This window comes from Fistularia commersonii, chromosome 6 (genome assembly GCF_037954325.1).
Source record: "Fistularia commersonii isolate RoL2024-O1a breed Wild chromosome 6, RoL_Fcom_v1.0, whole genome shotgun sequence".
Lineage (NCBI taxonomy): Eukaryota > Metazoa > Chordata > Actinopteri > Syngnathiformes > Fistulariidae > Fistularia > Fistularia commersonii.
The window spans coordinates 974,010-994,289 of NC_141289.1; the positions used below are offsets into that span (position 1 = coordinate 974,010).

At 50.5% G+C, this 20,280-nt stretch overlaps 2 protein-coding genes across 2 annotated transcripts; both read left to right on the plus strand.

The window, feature by feature from the left end:
• Window positions 1–61: 61 nt before the first annotated feature.
• Window positions 62–15,260, plus strand: LOC147233116 (intraflagellar transport protein 88 homolog). The gene is made up of 24 exons (XM_086147656.1): window positions 62–246; window positions 383–445; window positions 615–674; window positions 810–863; window positions 2,882–2,945; window positions 3,023–3,092; window positions 3,229–3,319; window positions 3,486–3,581; window positions 4,804–4,906; window positions 6,032–6,378; window positions 6,576–6,646; window positions 6,814–6,900; window positions 7,182–7,281; window positions 8,229–8,315; window positions 8,405–8,591; window positions 8,737–8,845; window positions 9,366–9,516; window positions 9,597–9,712; window positions 9,981–10,033; window positions 10,180–10,245; window positions 10,338–10,444; window positions 12,773–12,836; window positions 14,361–14,468; window positions 14,556–15,260. Exons 1-24 carry the CDS (start codon window positions 166–168, stop codon window positions 14,675–14,677), a joined length of 2,457 nt encoding a protein of 818 aa, XP_086003782.1. The 5' UTR covers window positions 62–165; the 3' UTR covers window positions 14,678–15,260.
• Window positions 15,261–15,395: 135 nt separating this feature from the next.
• On the plus strand, window positions 15,396–17,806 carry il17d (interleukin 17d). Its single transcript, XM_086147660.1, has 2 exons — window positions 15,396–16,074; window positions 17,165–17,806. The coding sequence occupies exons 1-2, from the start codon at window positions 15,770–15,772 to the stop codon at window positions 17,469–17,471; spliced, it is 612 nt and encodes a 203-aa protein (XP_086003786.1). The 5' UTR covers window positions 15,396–15,769; the 3' UTR covers window positions 17,472–17,806.
• Window positions 17,807–20,280: the final 2,474 nt, after the last annotated feature.

The window sequence follows — 20,280 nt, forward strand, 5'->3', positions numbered from 1 at the left end:
TACGGTGAGCCAATCACAAGTGTGAGCGCTAGGAGAGTCCCGCCCCTTTGTTTTGGTTTTCCGGGTACCGGATCGCGGCGACGCCAACAACCGAGCGCTGGTTGAGCGTTCCGACGCTTTTTACGCGCTGGAAATTCGTGAAAACGTGTATAAGGAGGCGCGGAAATGGAAAATGTGCATCTGGCGGGGGACGAGAACGACCTTTATTCGGGATACAACGACTATAATCCAACGTTTGACGCCGAGGTAAATGCGCTTCTCAGTCCGGTAGCTAGCTAGCAAGCTAACTTGCACAGCCGGTAGCTGCTCGGAGCTAGCTAGCCAGCCAGCTAGCTCAACTGGACGATTTAAAGTACTAAGATTTTAATTTGTCTTTTTTAAGGAGTTGGACAATGACGTTGGCTTCCAGCAGGCGGTGAGGACCAGCCATGGACGGAGACCCCCGGTTCGTGTGAATCTAAATTCCTTTTTAAATGTCGTGAGAGAAGATATACCTGTTCCATGTTGTATGCTAAGCGCTGCTCACCAAAGCTAATTCCCTGTAGTAGTAAAATTACTTGTAGATTCTGATTGTGATATACTCATTCATCTTGTTGGCTTTTTATTTTTTAAAGATGACTGCTAAGTTCCCGGGCACTGCCATGGGGGCCAGACCTTTAGCCACCTCTTTCGGTGTAAGTGCACTTGTCGTATACAGGTCAACATGCAGGGACTGGGAATTACACTTGATTCTGTCATCCAAGCATGAAGTATCAGCTTTTTACGAGGATGAAATCCTCACAATTCATCCGACGGTTGTTTCCCTGCAGTCCAGGCTCCCGATGGCCTCGTCCCTGGGCAGACCCGGGACCGGAATGGTGCAGGTGAGAGGTCACATCCACACACTTGTAAGAGCGATCGGTGCTTCAGCCTGGCTTGAGGTTCCTCAGAATCACGACCAGAAGAATGAGAATCAGAAATAAAATTGTATTTATCCCCTCGGGGCAGTTGGGGGGCCACATGGGGTAGCAGCTTCAAGTTGTAAACTTCAAGCATCAAAGAATAAAATAATAATAATAAGTTAAAAAGAATTTTATATATTTATAATGTACCATAAAGAATTGTGCAAATTGTAAGTAAGTTCACTCTGCATTTATATAATACAGTCACTCCTCGCTTAATGCCGTACTTCGGTTAACGTTATGACTTTGACCAATATTCATTTAATGAAAATATCTAGAAGTTGCAACGTCAATGCACACTGCTCAAAAAAATAAAGGGAACACTTAAAAAACACATCCTAGATCTAAATGAATGAAATATTCTTATGAAATACTTTGCTCTTTACACAGTTGAATGTGCTGACAACAAAATCACACCAAAATGATCGATGGAAATCAATTGTATCAACCCATGGAGGTCTGGATTAGGAATCACACTCCAAATTAAAGTGTAAAAACAAACTCCAGGCGGATCCAACTTTGATGTAATGTCCTTAAAACAAGTCCAAATGAATGTGTGTTGCTTCCTGAGTGGACACTATGATTTCACACAAGTGGGATTGACTTGGAGTTACATTGTGTTGTTCAAGTGTTCCCTTTATTTTTTTGAGCAGTATAGATGCGCCGAGTACAGTCGCAGCGCATTCGGGAGTGGAGCACCGGGCAAGAGGACGGGTCTAAAAAGCCGATAAAAGAACAGGGACAATAATTAGATGACAGATAAAGTTGCCAAATAGGACCGAGACAACAACTGAAAGGATAAAGATAAGATAAGATAAGAACAACTTTATTAATCCCGAAGGAAATTGTTGTGCCAGAGTTACAGAAAATATAACAGTAATAAATAATAAAAAGAAAAAGGCAGAATTAGAAATAAAAATAAACTATAAATTATAAAGTGTCTCAGTGAAACTATACAGTGTCTTAGTAAACAAGTGATAAAACGATAAGTGTCTTAGTAACAAGTGAGGTAAGGAGTGCACAATAGTATGATAAAAGGAAAAATTGTAGTGTAGCTGTTATGAAATGAAATATTGCACAGTTTTTGTTTGTTTTAGGTTAAAGATAGCATCAAAAATACGTGCTACACAAGAACAGGAAGGAAGTGAGCAGTTGCAGGTAGTAGTCTACATGTAGCTCCGTAAGGACAGAGTGCAGCTTGTCCAGTTTGATGGGTTGTCCACCGGGGTGAGATGATCTGCTGGCTGAATGAGCTGCCCGTTAGCCACAGCTCGTGGTTCAGGGGGTAAGAAGGATTGTCCAGGAGAGCTCCAAGTTTCTCCTTCACCCTCCCCCTCAGCCATTGTTTCCGGTTCAAGCGGAGTCCCACCATCGAGCCTCCTTCCTCACCAGCTTGTTGAGCCCGTTGACCTCACCAGCACAGCTGGCTACCATAGACTGGTAGAAGGTCTTGAGGAGCTCCCTACAAACACCGAATGTCCTCAGCCTCCTCAGGAGGAGCGTCCTGCTCTGACCTTTCCCGTAAAGGGCATCTGGGTCCGGTCCAGTTTCTTGTTTACGCAGACCCCAAGGTACTTGTACGAGTCCACAATCTCACCCTGGATGGTGACGAGGACAGGACTCTGCCTGTTCCTCCAGGAGTCCACTGCCACCTGCTCGGTCTACTGTGGAGTTGAAGGTGGTTCTGGTTGCTCCACACCTCCATCAGTCCTCTGCCCTCCTCCTTGTCATCGTTGTGGATACATCCGACTGTGGAAGAGTGATGGGAGAACTTTTGGAGGTGGCAGGAACCAGAGTTGTATGGTTCGATCCATTTTGACAATGAATGAATTTCTAGTTAGCAACCATCGTCCGGCTAATTCAAACTGGTAAATAAGAACGAATCTTACCGAGAGGACAAAGGACTTCTGCGATTTATGTTTTTGTCAAAAATGTGACAGGACGGAGCAGCTCGACCCATGACGGCCATCACCGCGGCCGGTTACACCTCTTCGCTGACCCGCGGTGAGTGCCGAGCGGTTCGTTGTCCAGCTTGTGTTTGTGCTCCTTGCGCTCCAGTAGACATTCCGGTGTTCCTCCAGGCTCGACCTTCGACCCGCTGGGGCAGTCCAGAGGTCCGGCGCCTCCGCTTGAGGCCAAGAACGAGGACACGTGAGTCGTCGCTCCGTAAACTACTTCCGCTGCACGCCGGAGACGCTTGTCCGAAGGCCGTTAGAGGCGTAATTATCCCCCCGAGTTACTTGCTAACCGGGCTGGGACATTAACTACCGCATCCGTGGTCCCGCAGGCCCGAGGAGAAGATGAAGATCTTCGAGAAGAAAGTCAACGACCTGATCGTGGAGAGCTGCGCCGCGCACAGCCTGGGCAACCCGCAACTGGTCAGCTATTCCGTCGCAAATGAGTCACCCGCTGAAGTTCTTGTCGCCTCAAACCGCCGATAACGGTTGAGCGACGTTGCCGAGGAGGCGTGAAGAGACAAATTTAGGTGTGAACGTTTCTGGCAGACGTAGCCGCTCAAGCCTGTCTTCTGTTGTCGATCAACAGGCGCTGGAGAAAGCCAAAGAAGCCGGGAGGAAGGAGCGAGCGCTGAGGAAGCAGTCCGGCAACGCCGACCACATCAACGTGGACCTCACCTACTCTGTGAGTTTCCAACAGAGTCATCTGATGGTACTTTGCGTGTAGAGCAGATCTGGACCACGCTCAACGATCCACAGAAACCCAGCATTTCCCAGGGAGGCCTTCTGCCTCGACCAGGAGACACCGCTAAAGGACAGAGCGCTAGAAGCCGAGAGTGTGATAGCGACAGAGGGGCTATGAGGGTTTCAAGGGACATGCTAACAATAGCAGGAGTGCTAATAGCTGAACGCTAATAGCGGAAATGATACTGAACACTGGTTAGCACCTAGCGTGACGCCACGGTAGATCAAGCCCCGCCCCCTGAGACTCGTATGTGTGTGTGTTAGTGTGTGTCAATGGTTTGCTCTGAAACAGCTCATCAAAACAAATAGAACCTCCCCCCTTCTCCAGCTCTCTTTTGCAAACCAATCTTTTTCAGATTTTCCAAAAGAGAGGGAAGAGCCAGAATTCAGGCCTTCGTGTGTGTGTGTGTGTGTGTGTGTGTGTGTGTGTGTGTGTGTGTGTGTGTGTGTGTTGTTGTTGTTTCCCCTGTCATGACGCCAGTGGTATTCAGTGAAGTCATCGCCTGCCTCCTCGACACACGACCACTCAAGAGGAGCGATTTCCGAACTCCCAGGAGTTTGGTCCGGGTACTCGAGGGCAAAGGTGGCTCCCGCAGTGGCGGTACCTTAGCAGCTGCGCAGGGACCTGCTGCAGTACCAAGCACAGCACTTTTTTTGTGCCGTCTCGCAGCTGAAACTAGCTAACTACCATGTGTGCGGACATGCTTCGCCATGAGGTCTCCACATGGTAATTGGTTGTTTGAGCTTCCCTTTGGACTTGTCATTATGTATGCCCACGGTATGCCCACGGTATGCCCACGGTATGCCCACGGTATGCCCGCGGACCTATTGATTTTAAAAATGTGCGCCCGCTAACGCCGTACGGGTTTGGTTCTGACTTCCTTGTCATGTGTGTCGCCTGTCCTCTTGCATCGCAGATGATTCAGGGAGGAGGAAGGAGGAGTCAGTTGAGGGAGGATTTAGGCGAGCGGCAGCTGAAGGAGAGGTGAACGGTGTCCAAAGAAAACTAACAAATGTAGGGAAGTTGAAGAGAATAATTGAGTATTCCGGTATGCACGTGGTACCGTGTGAGGTAGATGGATCCTCAAGCTCAGGTGAGATCAGGTGAACCAGTGCTTTGGTTCATCTGTCCACCAATAATTAAAATGTTCATGTCACTGCAGGTTCTTCTCAACCTCGCCAACCAGTATGAAAATAATGAAATGTACCCGGAGGCCCTGAACAGCTACCAGGTCATTGTGAAGAGCAAGATGTTCAATAACGCAGGTAAGACAAGGAAACTCACATTGAAGACTCCAAGTCAAGCAGAGGTTTAATGGATGGCTTTGGAAGCAGATGGGGATGTTATCAGAAGGTGCAGGTTGTAAAGGTTCCATAGAGCATGTCACACTGAGCCATACAATGAAGTTAAGGGAAAATTGTAAACTAGTAGCACAGAGTTTCGCATTTGTGAGCAACAATACGGCGTTTGTCCCAAGAAGGAGTACTACAGATGCAGTATTTGCTTGAAGAATGTTGATCGAGAAGGTCAGAGGGAGCTGCAATGTGCCTTTGTAACTCTGGAAAAAGCATACAACTTGGGGTCTAGAGAGGAGCTGTTCGAGGTGGAGGTCAGAGTGCATCAGGTGACAGCAACGGTGATGGACAGATTGACCGATTGGATTCTTCGTGGACCAGGATGTTTGTAGATGACATTGTGATCTGTAGCGGGAGCAGGTGGAGGAACATCTCGGGAGGTGGAGGTACCCTCTGGAAAGGAGATGAGAGGAACCCATTTGGAACAGTGAGGCTACAGAGGGTGGAGATAAAGAAGGTAGCGGGTTTGAAGCAACAAGAGACAGTGAAGGGAAGACAAGAATCAGAGCTAGAAGCAGCAGGTGGAGATGAGGAGGTTCTCTTTAGGAGTGAGGAGGAAGGAGAGGAGTGAGTCCCATCAGAGGGATGGTTGTGGAGATAAAGTCACACTAAGATGGTTTGGACATGGACAGAGGAAGGTGAAGATCTGGGTAGAAGGATGCTGAGGTCGGAGTTGCCAGGCTGGAGACTCAGAGGACGATCAGAGAGGAACTCTGGATGGAGTAAAGGAGGACATGAAGTAAGCTGGTGTGACAGAAGAGGATACAGACACCAGGGCTAGATGGACGAAGATGATTCGCTATGGTGACCCCTGAAGGGAGCAGCCCAAAGGACAAGAAGTTGAGGAAGAAATTGTGCAAAGTGAATGAAATGTGAAAATATTGCAAGGACCATTGAAATCTTGGATATATAAGTAAGATATCATCTGCATACGGTGAGACTTTTTGCTCCCACTCACTGATATTGTCTGGTACCACCTTTGCTCTTGCTGCTGTTTTCTGTTTCCTCAAACCCCCTCTGCTGTTGCTCCTCCAGGCCTGCTGAAGGTCAACATGGGCAACATCTACTTCAAGCAGAAGAATTACCCCAAAGCTATCAAATTCTACCGAATGGCCCTGGATCAAATCTCCAACGCGCACAAGGAGGTGAGGATCAAGATCATGCAGAACATCGGCGTGGTCTTCGTCCGCATGGGCCAGTACTCGGACGCCATCACGTCCTACGAGCACATCATGAGCGAGAGTCCCAACGTCAAGACGGGCTTCAACCTGATCTTGTGCTACTACGCCATCGGAGACAGAGAGAGGATGAAGAAGGCCTTCCAGAAGCTCATCTCCGTCCCTTTGGGCATCGATGACGAAGAAAAGTACATCCCGTCAAACGTGAGCGTCAGGAACATTTGTGAACTTGTTTCTGATGTTCAGGAATTGAAGCACGAGAGCTGTGCTTTGGTGTGAACCAAAACACAAAGAAGTTGGAGCACGACCTACCAATACATTTGAACAAATTTTCTGATTTCCTGGTGCGTCGGTGCTACACTACTTTCTTTGGTAACCTCCTTACCCCTCCTGCCTTTTAGGACGACGCTACCGCAAACCTGGTCATCGAGGCCATCAAGAACGACAAGCTGCACCAGATGGAGAGGGACCTGTAAGGCTAATGGTCATGTGGTTGCCTTCAAGTTCAAACTTGTGATGTTGTCTCGCGCGAAGGCCAATTTTATGCTCCTTAGGGTTAGTCTACAAGTCATACCCGGGGCCTAGCAGTTACTCTCCTGTGCTCTTTCCCCATCTCCTCCATGTGAACCCAATACCTAGGAAAGTCCGGGCAGAGAAGTACATCATGACGGCGGCTAAGCTAATCGCTCCAGCCATCGAGACGTCTTTCGCCACTGGATTCGACTGGTTTGTTTGTTTGTTCCCTTGTCTTTGCTTACATTTCAGCACCAGGGGGCGCACCGTGCTAAAAGTAGACTTGCTCAATTTTAGGGTTTTGGTGGAACACATCAATGCAGGTGGTCGGACGCCGTGAAGAAGTTGCCACCAGTTCACGTTGACGTTTTCTAAATCCAAGTTTCGATTGCCTCACTTGTCACACGCGTTTACCGAAGATGTCGGATATCAATATTAAACTCGTGAGCGTGTTGCCTTCGGCGAGGCTTAAGGGTCACCTGTGGTATGTTCAGGTGCGTGGACATGGTGAAGAGCTCCCAGTATGTGGAACTGGCCAACGATCTGGAAATAAACAAAGCCATCACTTACCTCAGACAGAAGGACTTCAACCAGGTAGGAACATAGATGCAAGTATTTTCTGGGAGCGACTTGTGACCCTGTTGATCACAGGTGACATACCTGAGCCCATGTGGCCCTTCCTTTGTTTATTGATTTCTCATCTTCTCTCCTGCCGAGGTAGTGTTTTCAGCAGGGCGGCCTCGGCCGTCCGTTGTCCATTTCAGCTCTCATTGACTCGGTTCTGTCTTTCTTTTCGTGTCATTCCCCCGACCCCCGTCTGCATGCGTAAGGTTGAGGTACGTCCGGGCTTCGTCTCCATGTTTACATTTTTTTTTTTTTTTGCGTGTTTGTTTTTCCGCATGCGTGCGTGCATTTACTGAGCGAGTAGAGGGTTAAAACTCCACCGGTCCAGAAAAGGAGTCGACCGAGACGGCTTAAAAAAGCCCCGAGTCGACCTCCCAAATGGTCAGCAGGTGCACAGCGGTGACGCTAAGCAACTCTGGAGGGCTCTTGCTGTCCGTCCGTTCCTTCACCCTCTTTTACACCTCATCCTTGAGCAGAGTGAGCAGAGGCCCTCTGAACTGTGGGAGAAATTTAAACCTCTACTTTTTTAGATTGTCTAGATCCTGTCCTTTGCTGTGTATTTCATTGGAATTCCTGAGGCGGCCCAGCATATCATAGTCAACCGCCAACTCCGGGTCTGGAAATGTGGACTTTTGGCTCGTCCACAAGTGCTTAATGCCTCTGTTTTAGAGCTGGCTCGTATTTTTTCCCTAAAACCGCTCCCGTAGTGCTGTGGTCAGTGAACTTGAAGCTCTCCACCAGAAGGTATATCATGTACCAGCGCTGGTTTTTGTGTTTGTAGGTGTGTTGAACACTAGGAGTGAGCGCGCTCTGCTTTAGTTTTCCTTTAAACGTGCTCCTGAGCTCGCGTCAAAACATTCGCTTGGAACTACATGTGATTTTTTTTTTTTTTTTTTTTTTTTTTTTCCACACATCAGGCTGTGGAAACTCTGAAGACCCTGGAGAAGAAAGACAGCAGGGTAAAAAGTCCCGCCTCCACAAACCTCGCCGCCCTTTACTTCCTGGTAAGATTCTCTGTGGTTCAGTCAGAAAGGCAGAGCTCAGATTCGCCATCCATGGCGATCAAAGCTCATGGATCTTGACCTTGCGACAGGAGAAGGACGTGGACCAGGCCGAACGGTACGCTGATCTGGCCATGAACGCCGACCGTTACAACCCGGCGGCCCTCACCAACAAGGGCAACACCGTCTTTGTCAAGCAGGAGTATGAGAAGGCGGCGGAGTTCTTCAAGGAGGCACTGAGGAACGACTCCTCCTGCACCGAGGCGCTCTACAACCTGGGTAACACCAACGTGATGGTGGACACCAATCTAGAAATTCGATTCTTTTTTTGTGGTCGGTTTGTCCCCGTGAAGTCCCAAGTGTTTCAGTTGGTACTGGACCAGAGGGACCATTGCTGATTGGCAGTTCTTGTCTTCGTCCAAAGGTCTGACCTATAAGAGGCTCAATCGGCTGGAAGAGGCCTTGGACTGCTTCCTGAAGCTCCACGCTATTCTCCGTAACAGCGCCCAGGTCATGTACCAACTAGCCAGCCTGTATCCTTCCCTTGTTGTCACCTCAGGATACCCAAAGAGGGAGCACACCTTCCACCCCTTTGGCTCATATCAGTGAGCCGTTTCAGAGCCTTGGGAACCTTTCACCTCACTCTGGGAATGTACCCAAAAAGTTTAAGTCCATGTATCTCTCTCTCTACTCCCTCTCAGTATGTAAGGTCTGTTGTCCTCATATGTGGTCTCCTAAAAATTTGTCAGCAGACAAGAACATCCTCCAGATGCAGCAGTAAGCACCGAGAAGGAACCCTGGTAACCTTCTGTTGCAAAGACATCTGGTCAATAAATTGGTTCTGTAGTTGTACTCCCTGGGATCTCAACAAAAGCACATGGGAAGGTGGCTTTTGGGCACCAAGGTCTGTGGAGCAGTCCACTGGAGGAGCTAAGAGAACCTCCCACCCTATAAGAGAGCTTCTTTTTCGCTCTGCTTTTGGTTCGGTAGTCAACCTTCAGGCGTGTTAATTCCCTCGCAATCACCCGTTTGTCTTTGACCCGCCGGCCTCAGCTATGAGCTAATGGAGGATCCCCAGCAGGCCATCGAGTGGCTGATGCAGGTCATCAGCGTGACTCCCACAGACCCGCGGGTTCTGGCCAAACTGGGCGAGCTGCATGACAGCGAGGGTGACAAGTCCCAGGCCTTCCAGTACTACTACGAGGTACGAGGTACGAGGCTTTTCGCGTTTCGGCCGAAATCGCCGTTCTTTGGTTTGTAACCGTTCCCTCCGATCCCCTCTAGTCCTTCAAGGTCTACCCCTCAAACATTGAGGTGATCGAGTGGCTGGCGGCTTATTACATCGAGGCCCAGTTCTGCGAGAAGGCCATCGTGTATTTCGAAAGAGCGACGCTCATACAGTAAGTCACGACTCCAACCACGGCCGACCTGACCGGTATGCTTGTGTGAAACCTGATGACGGCTGCGGCAGCCAGCAAGTCACAATGGACCCAGTACCCCAAAGTACAAAAAAGACAAAGACCTTCGTACCTTATCGAGTTACCGCTCTACTTTTCTCCAGAAGGGCTTACGTCCGTGGTAGCTTTCATTTTGTCCGAAGAAAAACGGTTCAATGTCGAGTTTTACTTTGAAACAAGTATTGTGAGAGCGTTCTGCCGTGTTCCTCAGGCCGACCCAGGTGAAGTGGCAGCTGATGGTGGCGAGCTGCTACAGGAAGAGCGGTGAGTTATTCAATCCTACTTGTGGAAAGTGCAGGTTATCATTTAAAATGGTCGCCATGTGAATTGCTAAAAGTGCTCCTCAAAGTAAGAGGTCACTTGTTGCTGTTCCTGAAGTCACCTGATTGTTCTTGTTGGTCTCCTGGCAGGGAACTACCAGAAAGCGCTGGAGACGTACAAAGACATCCACCGCAAGTTTCCAGAAAACGTGGAATGTAAGTCCTGCGGTGGACAAACCACCCAAAACCCATCGGGGATCAGTGACGGCAAAAACAGCCGTCCCTCGTATTGTTTTTCGTCGGCGCAGGTCTCCGTTTCCTGGTGAGGTTGGGCACGGACGTGGGTTTGAAGGAAGTCCAAGAGTACGCCACCAAGCTGAAGAAGGTCGAGAAGATGAAGGAGCTCAAAGAGCAGGTACAAACCCCCAAATTTGGCCGACTTTTCGTTTACACACCGAGATCTGGTTGCCGGATGAAAGGCGCTACCAGAACGGAATTTGAATTTGGAATAAAGCGGTGTTGATGACGGAAGGAGTCACCGCTCGTGGTGCAGGAAGGTGTTCTTTCAGGTTTGCATCCACCCAAAAGATCTTGGCGGGGAATATCATTTCAGTAAAAGGTTGTTTGACGATGGACTGCTTCTACGAAGAACTTTCTCCAGATCCTTCGGCCGCACCTGGAGTACAACTCAGACTCCCAGTTCAACAGGACAGGACATCTGGCGGGCAGCGCGAAAGGGGAAATGCCTGTCCTTCGTGTTTGTTAACGGAAGAATTTGCTCCCACTGATCCGGAGATCGCGAGTCTTTGAGGCCCGCGGTCGAGTATAAGCGTCCAAGAGGAATTTAACTCGGACCGGAGCTAAGGGACAAGAGTTCCGGTCTCCTGTTTGCGCCGGGACCTAAAGGAGAAGCCCTGCATTGAACAGCGTGACGGCAGGAATTCAGGCGTGTGGGCTTTTCCCTTCTTTTAAACGGTATCAAGGCATGCCTGGTATTTACAAGGCCGGTGTGAATATCATCGAGAGCCGCCTCTCGTAATTCCGCCAGGATTTCAGGGCCGACTCCTCTTTCAGCTTGTCGGCGAGACGCCTCAACGCGAGCCCGGCGTGTTGTTAATCACTTCCCCTTATCGGGCCCGGTCTGGCTTTTCTCTGGACGCTCCCGGCTCGCCGGGATTGAAAACATATGGAGGAGCGGGTCGCCGGTCATCGCACGCAACTCTTTTCTTTCCCCCGTCTCGTGATTGCCGAGAGTCGGACCGTGGACGGACACCTGGCCCGCACGCCTTCCCGGTCCTTGTATAACGCTTCTTGCGCTTTGAGGGGAATGGTTTGCATGTGTGACGCCGCATTGGGTTGTTTTCTTTTTCGACCCGACTCAGTTCCTGTTATAAATGTGATCTTTTGTCATGTTTAAAGTCGCAAGAATATATTTGCGAGGCGCTCATTTGTTTTGCTTGATTTGGGTCTGGAAGAGGACTTCACAGGAGTCACTGGTAGACTAGTATGTCTCTGGACATACAAGTTCTGTGTAACCAGTCAGAACAGTTTGTTTAAAACTGTTAACTTCAAAACGTCATCCGTCCATCTTCTGCCTCCTATCTGGGGTGGGTTCACAGGGGCGGCGGCAGCCTAAGCAGGGAGGCCCGGACTCCTCGCTCCATGGCTTCTTGGTCCAGCTCTTTTGGATGAATCCCCTGGTGGTCCCAGGCCAGCTGGTGCCTCCAGCGTGTCGTAGGTCTGACCTTGGACCTCCTCTTGTTGGGATGTGCCCACAACACTTCATAAGGGGGTCGTCCAGGAGGCATCCTGACCAGATGGAGCCTCCTCATCTGGCTCCTCTGGATCCGGAGAAGCAGTCGCTCTACTCTTAGCTCCTCCTGGACGGGTGAGCTTCTCACCCTATCTCTAAGGGAGAGCTTGGACACCCTGAGGAGGGAATTCATTCGGCCGCTCGTATCCGTGATCGGGTTTCTTTGGGTTGCTACCCACAGCTGGTGACCAGAGGCGAGGGTCGGAACATACCTGTGGACCGTGGCCTCGGATTTGGAGGCGCTGATACCCAACCTGCCCCTTCACATTCAGCTGCGAACAGGAACAGCTGGAGCTCACGGCAGGGAGCAAAAAAGCAGGGATCCAAGCCAGAAGATACCAAACTGGATCCCCTTAATGCCCCAGCTGCACCTGGAAGTTCTGCCCATAAAGGCTCAGAGCAGAATCAGTGAGGAGGATCAGCCCTGGTGGAGTCCAACCCTCACCGGAAATGAATCCGGCCCATAAAGCAAAGCCTGAATTTACTGGACTGAATTGACTGGGCTGCACATTGTTTGTCTTCTGATGGAGGAAGGCTTGCACCCTCCACCGGCTGCCATTCGTTGTGCTTCGTGAATTAGCTTGAGAGGATTCTGGATCCGTAATGCAGATCATTCATCGCTGCTTGGACGGTGGTGAGAGCCAAAGGTACCGAGGTTTGCGTAGAATTGCACCTGTTCAGCTTCATGTCAGAAGACCTGCAGATGGACGGCACAAATCCACCGACGCTCCATGCCGCCATCTTGGTTCTGGGTCAAAACCCGACACAGGGTTGTCCAATCAGGGGAGGTGATGGAGCTTCAGTTGCTTCCGGGCGGGTTCTAGTGACCAAAGCTCGAGGAGCATCTTCAGTGGATACGTGGCCAGATCTAGTTTGTGTGTGTTGGCTCATGCCTTCTGTTGACCCATTTCTGCCTTGTTCTTCCCCCAGAGGGTGAAATCGGGAAGGGAGGGCAGCGCCAGAGGTCGGCGGGAGGGAAGCGCTGGGAGTGGAGGTGAGTCATGGGCGTGGTCTCCAAAGAGGGGCCCAAACCTTCTGCGAAGATTCACATTGGTCTAGATGGCCTCGCATTTTTTTGATGTCCCTCAGCCTGCAGAACCCTGGAGGTTCCACCCGGCTCCCCGTTTACACGCCTACGTCTTCAGGTCAACGCACAAAGTGTTTTGTCTGTCCATCTACACGAGGTGGCAGAAAACTAAGAAGGCACTCCCTAGTAGAAAGGTTTGAAAACACTTTGAAAAGGGGTACAGCCACCAAGGTTGCAGTCAGATGCCATTCGCGGGTGGTGGACCATAACAGCAATGGCCAACCCCAGAGTACTCAGGAGTACTCTGGAGCACCCCAAAGTACTCTGGATAGTCTGGACCTCCCCAGAGTACTCTGGGACACCCCAAAGTACTCTGGATACTCTGGAGTACTCTTGACCTCCCCAGAGTACTCTGGAACACCCTGGACTACTCTGGAGTACCCTGGAGTACTCGGGAGTACTTGGGCTATCATGACTCCCTGCCCCTCCTCCGTGAGACTCCACGGTCACGTGACCTTCATCGCGCTTCCTGTGCCACAGGAGGGTTCGGCGTTGCAGCTTTGCAGGGGTCTAAGGGGTTAAAGCCGGAGTTGTGTTTGCACTGAACACCTCCAGCTTCACCCAGAAATCTAAACGCCGTCCAAAGCTACTCCTGGAATCTTCTTCCAGGCAGTTGCCATGTCTCCCGCCGGTGGCGAGGAGGAGGAGGAGGAGGAGGAGGAGGAGGGATCAAAACCAAACACCTCGAATGTACCCGAGAGTTTTGCCCCCGTCCTGCGAAGGCCGCCGGGGTGGGCGGGGCCAGAGGAGCAGGGCCGACTCTCCAACCAATCAGGGGCCAGATAGACCAGTGAGCTAGAAAGGGGAAAAGATGGAGATGAAGAAGAAGAAGAAGAAGAAGAGGAGAGTGCAGTGTGTTCTGGTTGACCTCCTGACCTCTGATCTCCTCACTTTGGAAGCACCAGGTTATATCTGGACCTTCAGTGCTTGTTCTTCTGCATGGACCTCCTTCACCAGCCATCAACTTCTCCTCTTCTTCCATGAGTGCTGACTCATCCGGGCTGCTCCTCCATATTTCCATTTCCCCTGTAATCAAATTACTTTGCAGGGTTTTTTTTTTTTCAAATCATGGAAAGTGTGATGGCGTGCGGCGTCTCCTCGCCGTGGCGACGGCGGCGGCGGCGGCGTCTCCTCTGCGGAGAGGCGGGGATGCACTCGTCCAAGGAAACACAAACAAAACAAAGAAAAAAAAAGAAAAATCTGGTGGGGAAATCAGTTTTCCAGCTCTGCTGTTGGAGGACCTTCTGGTTTCCATGGTAACAGCCAGCTTGTAACCACCAGGCAATTTAAAAAAAACACAAATGACTTTTTGATGATATTCTAATATTTTGAGATAGGAATTGGAGTCTTCTTAAGATGTACGCCATAATCATGTGTGTGTGTGTGTGTGTGTGTGTGTGTGTGTGTGTGTGTGTGTGTGTGTGTGTGCAGAAAATGGCCACGGCACCAATGGCGGTAAAGGCCAGCGACTGGGCGCCAAAGTGAGGTCACTTCCTGCCGCCGGCTACCCTTACGAGGCCAGCAGCCCCAAGGACCTGGGTGAGAAGGTCCTCCTGTGCAGATGCGAGGCTGAAGGTTGAGGAGACCAACGTCCTCACGCTCCTCGTCCTCCTCATCCCCCTGCAGATGCCTCCTACGTGGACCCTCTGGGCCCGCAGGCCGAGAGGCCCAAAACGGGCGCCAAGAAGCGGCTGGAGGAGGACGACTTCGCCGACGAGGAGCTCGGAGACGACCTCCTGCCGGAGTAGCTTCTCCTCAGGAACCCCGAGGAACCGGGGGAACCTCACGCCAGATGTGGGCGGAGCCAGGAGTCACGCGGCTCCTCATTGGTCCACGCGTTTCCTTCTCAGGGTCAAGCCAAGGTTCACGCCAGACGTGATGGACAGCCGTCGTGTGGTGCTGATCGGAGAATACACTGTGTGTGTGTGTGTGTGTGTGTGTGTGTGTGTGTGTGTTCTCACGTTTCTCTTGGGAACGTCCAGAGAACATTCTGTTCAAGATGGCCGCCGGGTCTCGGCGTTCCCAAGAAACCTGGAATTTATTTTTATTTTTTTTTATTCTTCCCACTCTGGAGGACGTCCGTCTGGCTGAGATCAGGGCTCTGCGCACACACACACACACACACACACACACACACACACACACATACACACGTGCAGGCGGAGTGTGCGGCTTCTGGGAATGTTCAGGGTAAATAGTGGATATGGATCTTCTAGATTCTTCTAGATCTTCGAGAAAGAACAGGCGAGGTTACACACACACACACACACACACGAGCAGTTAATTTATACAGACAGTTTTTATCTCTCAATAAATATAATCACCGTTCTGTCTTTTGATATGACGGCTCTTCTGTCGGTCAAAGGGGGACATCAAAGAGATGGCCTGCTACTGAAGTGCGGGATCAAAGGAAGAAATGGTGGAGATGAAAGGGAGGGTTTTCTAGCGTTTCACTCCGTGAAATATGTGGAAGGTCGGAAGGACTCCAGAGAAGATCCCCGCTTGTAACCTCCATCCAGGAGCTTCATGGAGACCCAGAAGAATCCAGAAGGTTACGGTCGCTTCCCCCGACAGATCCGTGGTTCCCCCCGGGGGGCCCCCGCCGCGGCCCCGGGGCAGCGGGTCCCTCCTCCGGCCCTGCTGGAGGAGCTCCCCGGCGGAGGGCGGAGCGGCAGGTGGAGGTTGAAGGTGCCAGTGTCCTCCCCCTTTGCTTCCCCCGTTGCTTCCCCCTTGCTTCCCCTTCCGCGCCAGAGCCGGATTGCGCTCCGACCGCAGGAGGAGGAGGAGGAGGAGGTTCCGACAGACGGGAGAAGATCCGGACCTTCCCAGCTGCAGGGACCATGCCGCCTCGGACCTGCTTCCTGGTTCCGGTTCTGGTCTTGATCCTGGTCCTGCCTGGCGCCGGCGCGTCCCGGGTTCGGAAGAAGGCGCTCCGGAGCCGGTCGTGCCTGGACCTCCCGGAGGAGATCCTGGAGCAGATGTTCGGGAGGCTCTCGGTGGGCGTGATGAGCGCCTTCCACCACGCCCTGCAGCTGGAGCCGCGGGAGGGGCTCAACCGGAGCTGCCCCGCCGGGACCGGGACCGGGACCGGGACCGGGGCGCGCCTGCCGGCTAACCTGCGGAGCATCTCCCCTTGGAGCTACAAGTAAGACCCACAGATTTATAAAATATTAACATCTCCATTATTCATTCATTCATTTATAGAATAGAATAAAGTAAGTTACAAGCATAAATATCTGCAAATCCAAATAAAGAGTAAATAATATGTGACTTGCACCTGTAGAGGAACGGGTGAAAGAAAAGCTCTGCGTTATAAATGAGATGTTACTGAGATCTTAATTACAGCTGTTAATTGTGACACTTATTTAATTTCTGTCTTTCTCTCAGAATTAATCTGGAGAATTTTATATTTCACGTGTTTATTTCATTTTATTGTATTTTGAAAGGTATTTATTTAACCATCTGCTGTCAGCAGGGGGCGGCGTGGAGCTAACCCAAGCTAACCCTGGCTAACCCAAGCTAGCCCTGGCTAACCCAAGCTAACTCTGGCTAACCCTGGCTAACCCTGGCTAACCCTAGCCAACCCTGGCTAACCCTAGCTAACCCTGGCTAACCCAAGCTAACCCTGAACTGAATCTGGGTACTAGCGGATTAGCGTTGTGATGCTGTCGTACCCTGACTCGTGTTTAATCGCCTTGGTTTTTCGCTTCGTGATGGAAGCTCAGATCTGAGTTAGTGGCGAGCGCTATGAACGACGTTGCCGCTGCTAGCTAACAAGGTAAGCCTGTTGTGGACTGATGGAAACTTAATATGATATACAAGCTTGTAAGCTTAAATGTACTTTTTACAACAACATGAAACCCTATTAATCCGCTTTTGATACAGGTGTTTCAATAAGAAACGTGATAAATAGCAAATAATAAATAAAAACGTGTAATAAAAGAGAACGTAAAGGATCTTTACGTATTGGCTCCACACTTAATGCTATAAAGTGCTGCTAATGCTAATTGCTACACTGCCAGTAAACGTCTCCTGCCTTTTCCGTCACCAAATCTCACCCGCGACGACTTCTTCTCCGAGTCCACGACGTGTTTCCTCGCGATTTCCTCTCGGCTAGCTAGCGGTTTTTAAACGCCGCTTCCCATCCAGCTCCTGACTCAGATCTAGGAAAACTCGCGAGTCGTGGTTCCTAACACGTCCATCGCGGCGGTTGTCCGCACCTTCCTGGGTTGCAGGATCTCCTACGACCCGGCCCGGTACCCGCGCTACATCCCGGAGGCCCAGTGTCTGTGCAAGGGTTGCCTGCTGGGGCCGCAGGGCCAGGAGAACCCGCGGTTCCGGAGCGTTCCCGTCTACGCCCCTTCCGTCGTCCTGCGGCGGACCGGCTCCTGCCTCGGCGGGCGCCACTCCTACGCCGAGATCTACGTGTCGGTGGCGGTGGGCTGCACCTGCGTGCCCCTGCTGGAGATGGAGAAGGAGCGTGGTGGCGACCAGAGCTTACAGCGACCCGGGAAACCCGGCCAGGCCAGGAGGAGGACCTGACGGAACCTCAGAAGAAGAAGGTCCCGCTCGCTCTGGACCTCCGGGGATCCGCCGGGTTCCGGATCTTCCTGCTGGTGAGCCGCAGAAGATGAACGCCGATTTGACATCCAGAACCGTCCGAGCTCCCGGGTTCTCCTCTCGATGTCTCCAAGAACCGGCGCCAGGTGTTCTGGGGCTCCTCCACATGGACTGGGTTCTTCTCAACCATCGGGACCTTCCAGGTTTGATCGGGACCAAACCCCACCCTGCCGGGTTCAGACTCCGGTTCCACCTGGAGTTCGGACTTCCAACCGCAGAGGAATGAATATAAATAAAATGAATTTTAAAAATGTAAAGCAGATTCTTTCCAGGTGCTGAGAGGGAGCAGCCAGAGTACACTGTCCTACAGTACAGCGTAGTACAGCAGCGAGTACAGTGCAGTAGAGTATAACAGCGGTAGGTAGTACTCTCGATATGTAGCCCTGTGGTTGCCTGGCAACCGGTCCAGGGTGAGCTCCGCCTCCCACCCAATGAGAGGCGGGGTTCCCCCTGGACTCGATGTCGGACCGACAACGATTCACTGACTCGGGGAAATTTTCTCCCAATTTTTTTTTTCTCCAATGAGCCTGCTGCATGTTTTTGGAACCAGGAATCCAACGCAGACTCGGGGACAACAAGCAAAGCCCTTCTTGGTGGAACCCAACCGTGGTCCTTCGTGCTGTGAGCAAGCGCTAACACTGCCGCCCTCGAGTGGAATATACTGGTGTACAGCAGAATGTAGCTTGGTAGAGTACCGAAAATATAGTGGAGTAGAATATAGTAGTGTACAGTAGAGTTCCATAGAGTAGAAGAGTCGTCTTCTTCTTTTGGAGAACATTAAGTTGCCAAACCCTTTGTGGTTTGGTGACTACTCCCTCATCCCTGATGTCTTCTTCTTCTTTTGGCTTTTCCCTTCAGGTGTCACCACAGCGAGTCAACTTTCTCCATCTAACCCTATTCTCTGGATCCTCCTCTCTCACATATATGAACTACCTTCATATCTTCTCTCACTACGTCCATAAATCTTCTCTTTGGTCTTCCTCCAGACCTCTTGCCTGGCAGCTCCAATTCCAGCATCCGTCTACCAATATATTCTCTATCCCTCCTCTGTCCATGACCCAACCATCTCAGCCTGACCTTCTCTCCAAAACATCTAACATGTGCTGTTCCTCTGATAGACCCATTCCTGATCCTCTCCATCCTGGTCACTCCCAAAGAGAACCTCAACATCTTCATCTCTGCAACCTCTAGTTCTGCCTGCTGTCTTTTGGTCATTGGAACAGTTTCTAGTCCAAACATCATCGCTGGTCTCACCACTGTCTTGTACACCTTTATTTTTATTCTGGCTGATGTTCTTCTATCTCTTGGTACCCCTGACACTTTTCTCCACCCATTCCAACCTGCTTGGACCGTCTCTTCACCTCTTTTCCACACTCTCCTACGCTCTGGACTGTTGGACAAGTACCTGAAATCCTCCAGCTTCTTGATCTCCACTCCTTGTAGCCTCACCGTTCTTGTTCGCAATGGTGATGGACAGGCTGACAGATGAAGTTAGACAGGGATCTCCATGGACCATGATGTTTGAGGATGACATTGTGATCTGTAGTGAGAGCAGACAACAGGTTGAGGAACATCTAGAGAGGTGGAGGTATGCTCTGGAAAGGAGAGGAATGAAAGTTAGTCGCAGCAAGACAGAATATATGTAGAGTAGAATATAGTAGTGTATAATAAAGTATCAAAGTAGAATATAGTAGCGTATAATATAGGAGAGTACAATAAAGTATTCTAGAGTAGAATTTAGTAGTGTATACTAACAAAATACAGCAGAGAATGACCGAGTATACTAGAGAACGGTACAATGGAGTTGAGTATGATAAAGTCGGGTACAATATAGTACAGTTTGATATAGTAGAGTACGTAGAGTAGAATATAGCAGCGTAGAATAGAGTGCAGTACAATATAGTAGTTTGATAAAGGAGAGTTAGCAGAGTAGAGTATGATAAAGTAGAATAAAAGTGCAGAGTACTATGTAATAGAGTATAATGTGGTAGACTAGGGTACAATAGAGTGGTAGTACACTGAATGCACTCATTCACTGAAGCCACATCCTGGACTGTCCTTTCTGGACCCGGGTTGCCATTTTGATCACATGACCAGGCCAAGGGTCCCCCAGCCAATCGGTGTCCAGTGAAGGTGAACTGAGAAGACGACCTTCAGCCACTCCGGAGGAGGCCAGCCAACCTCAGAGGCTTGGGTTCCCGTGATGTCTGGACCTCCAGGTCTAGAGGACGGTTCAGGTTCCTGTCTGGCCCGTCAGGGGTCGCAATAGAACCGGACTCTGCTAACATCTGACTGTCGTGTCTCCTGGTTCAGCCATCCAGACGTTCATCTACCAGGAAGTGACCACAACCTGTGAACCTTCTGCACGGTGAATGTATGAAAAAGCTGAAGTGGTTCCTAAGGGTTCTATAAAAGGGGTTCTCAGGAAACTCATGGAGTCTTGCTTTGGAGGCCGTGGTGAGAACATTCACCTCACAGGAAGGAGGTTCCCCGTTCAGATCTTGGAGGTTTTTGCTGCAAGTAGTCTCCATGCTCTTCTGCCTGGGTTCTCTCTGAGTGGACTCTCCATGTTGGGATGGGAACCCACAGATCTAGTGACAACAAGCTCCAAAGAATACACATCTTGATGTACTCGTTGGCATATTAGAGCAGGAGAAGTTAGAGAACGGGTACATTGAGCTCGAAGTATGCTTCACCGCACCTCCCGGTCCTGTTTGGAGAGGGAGATGTT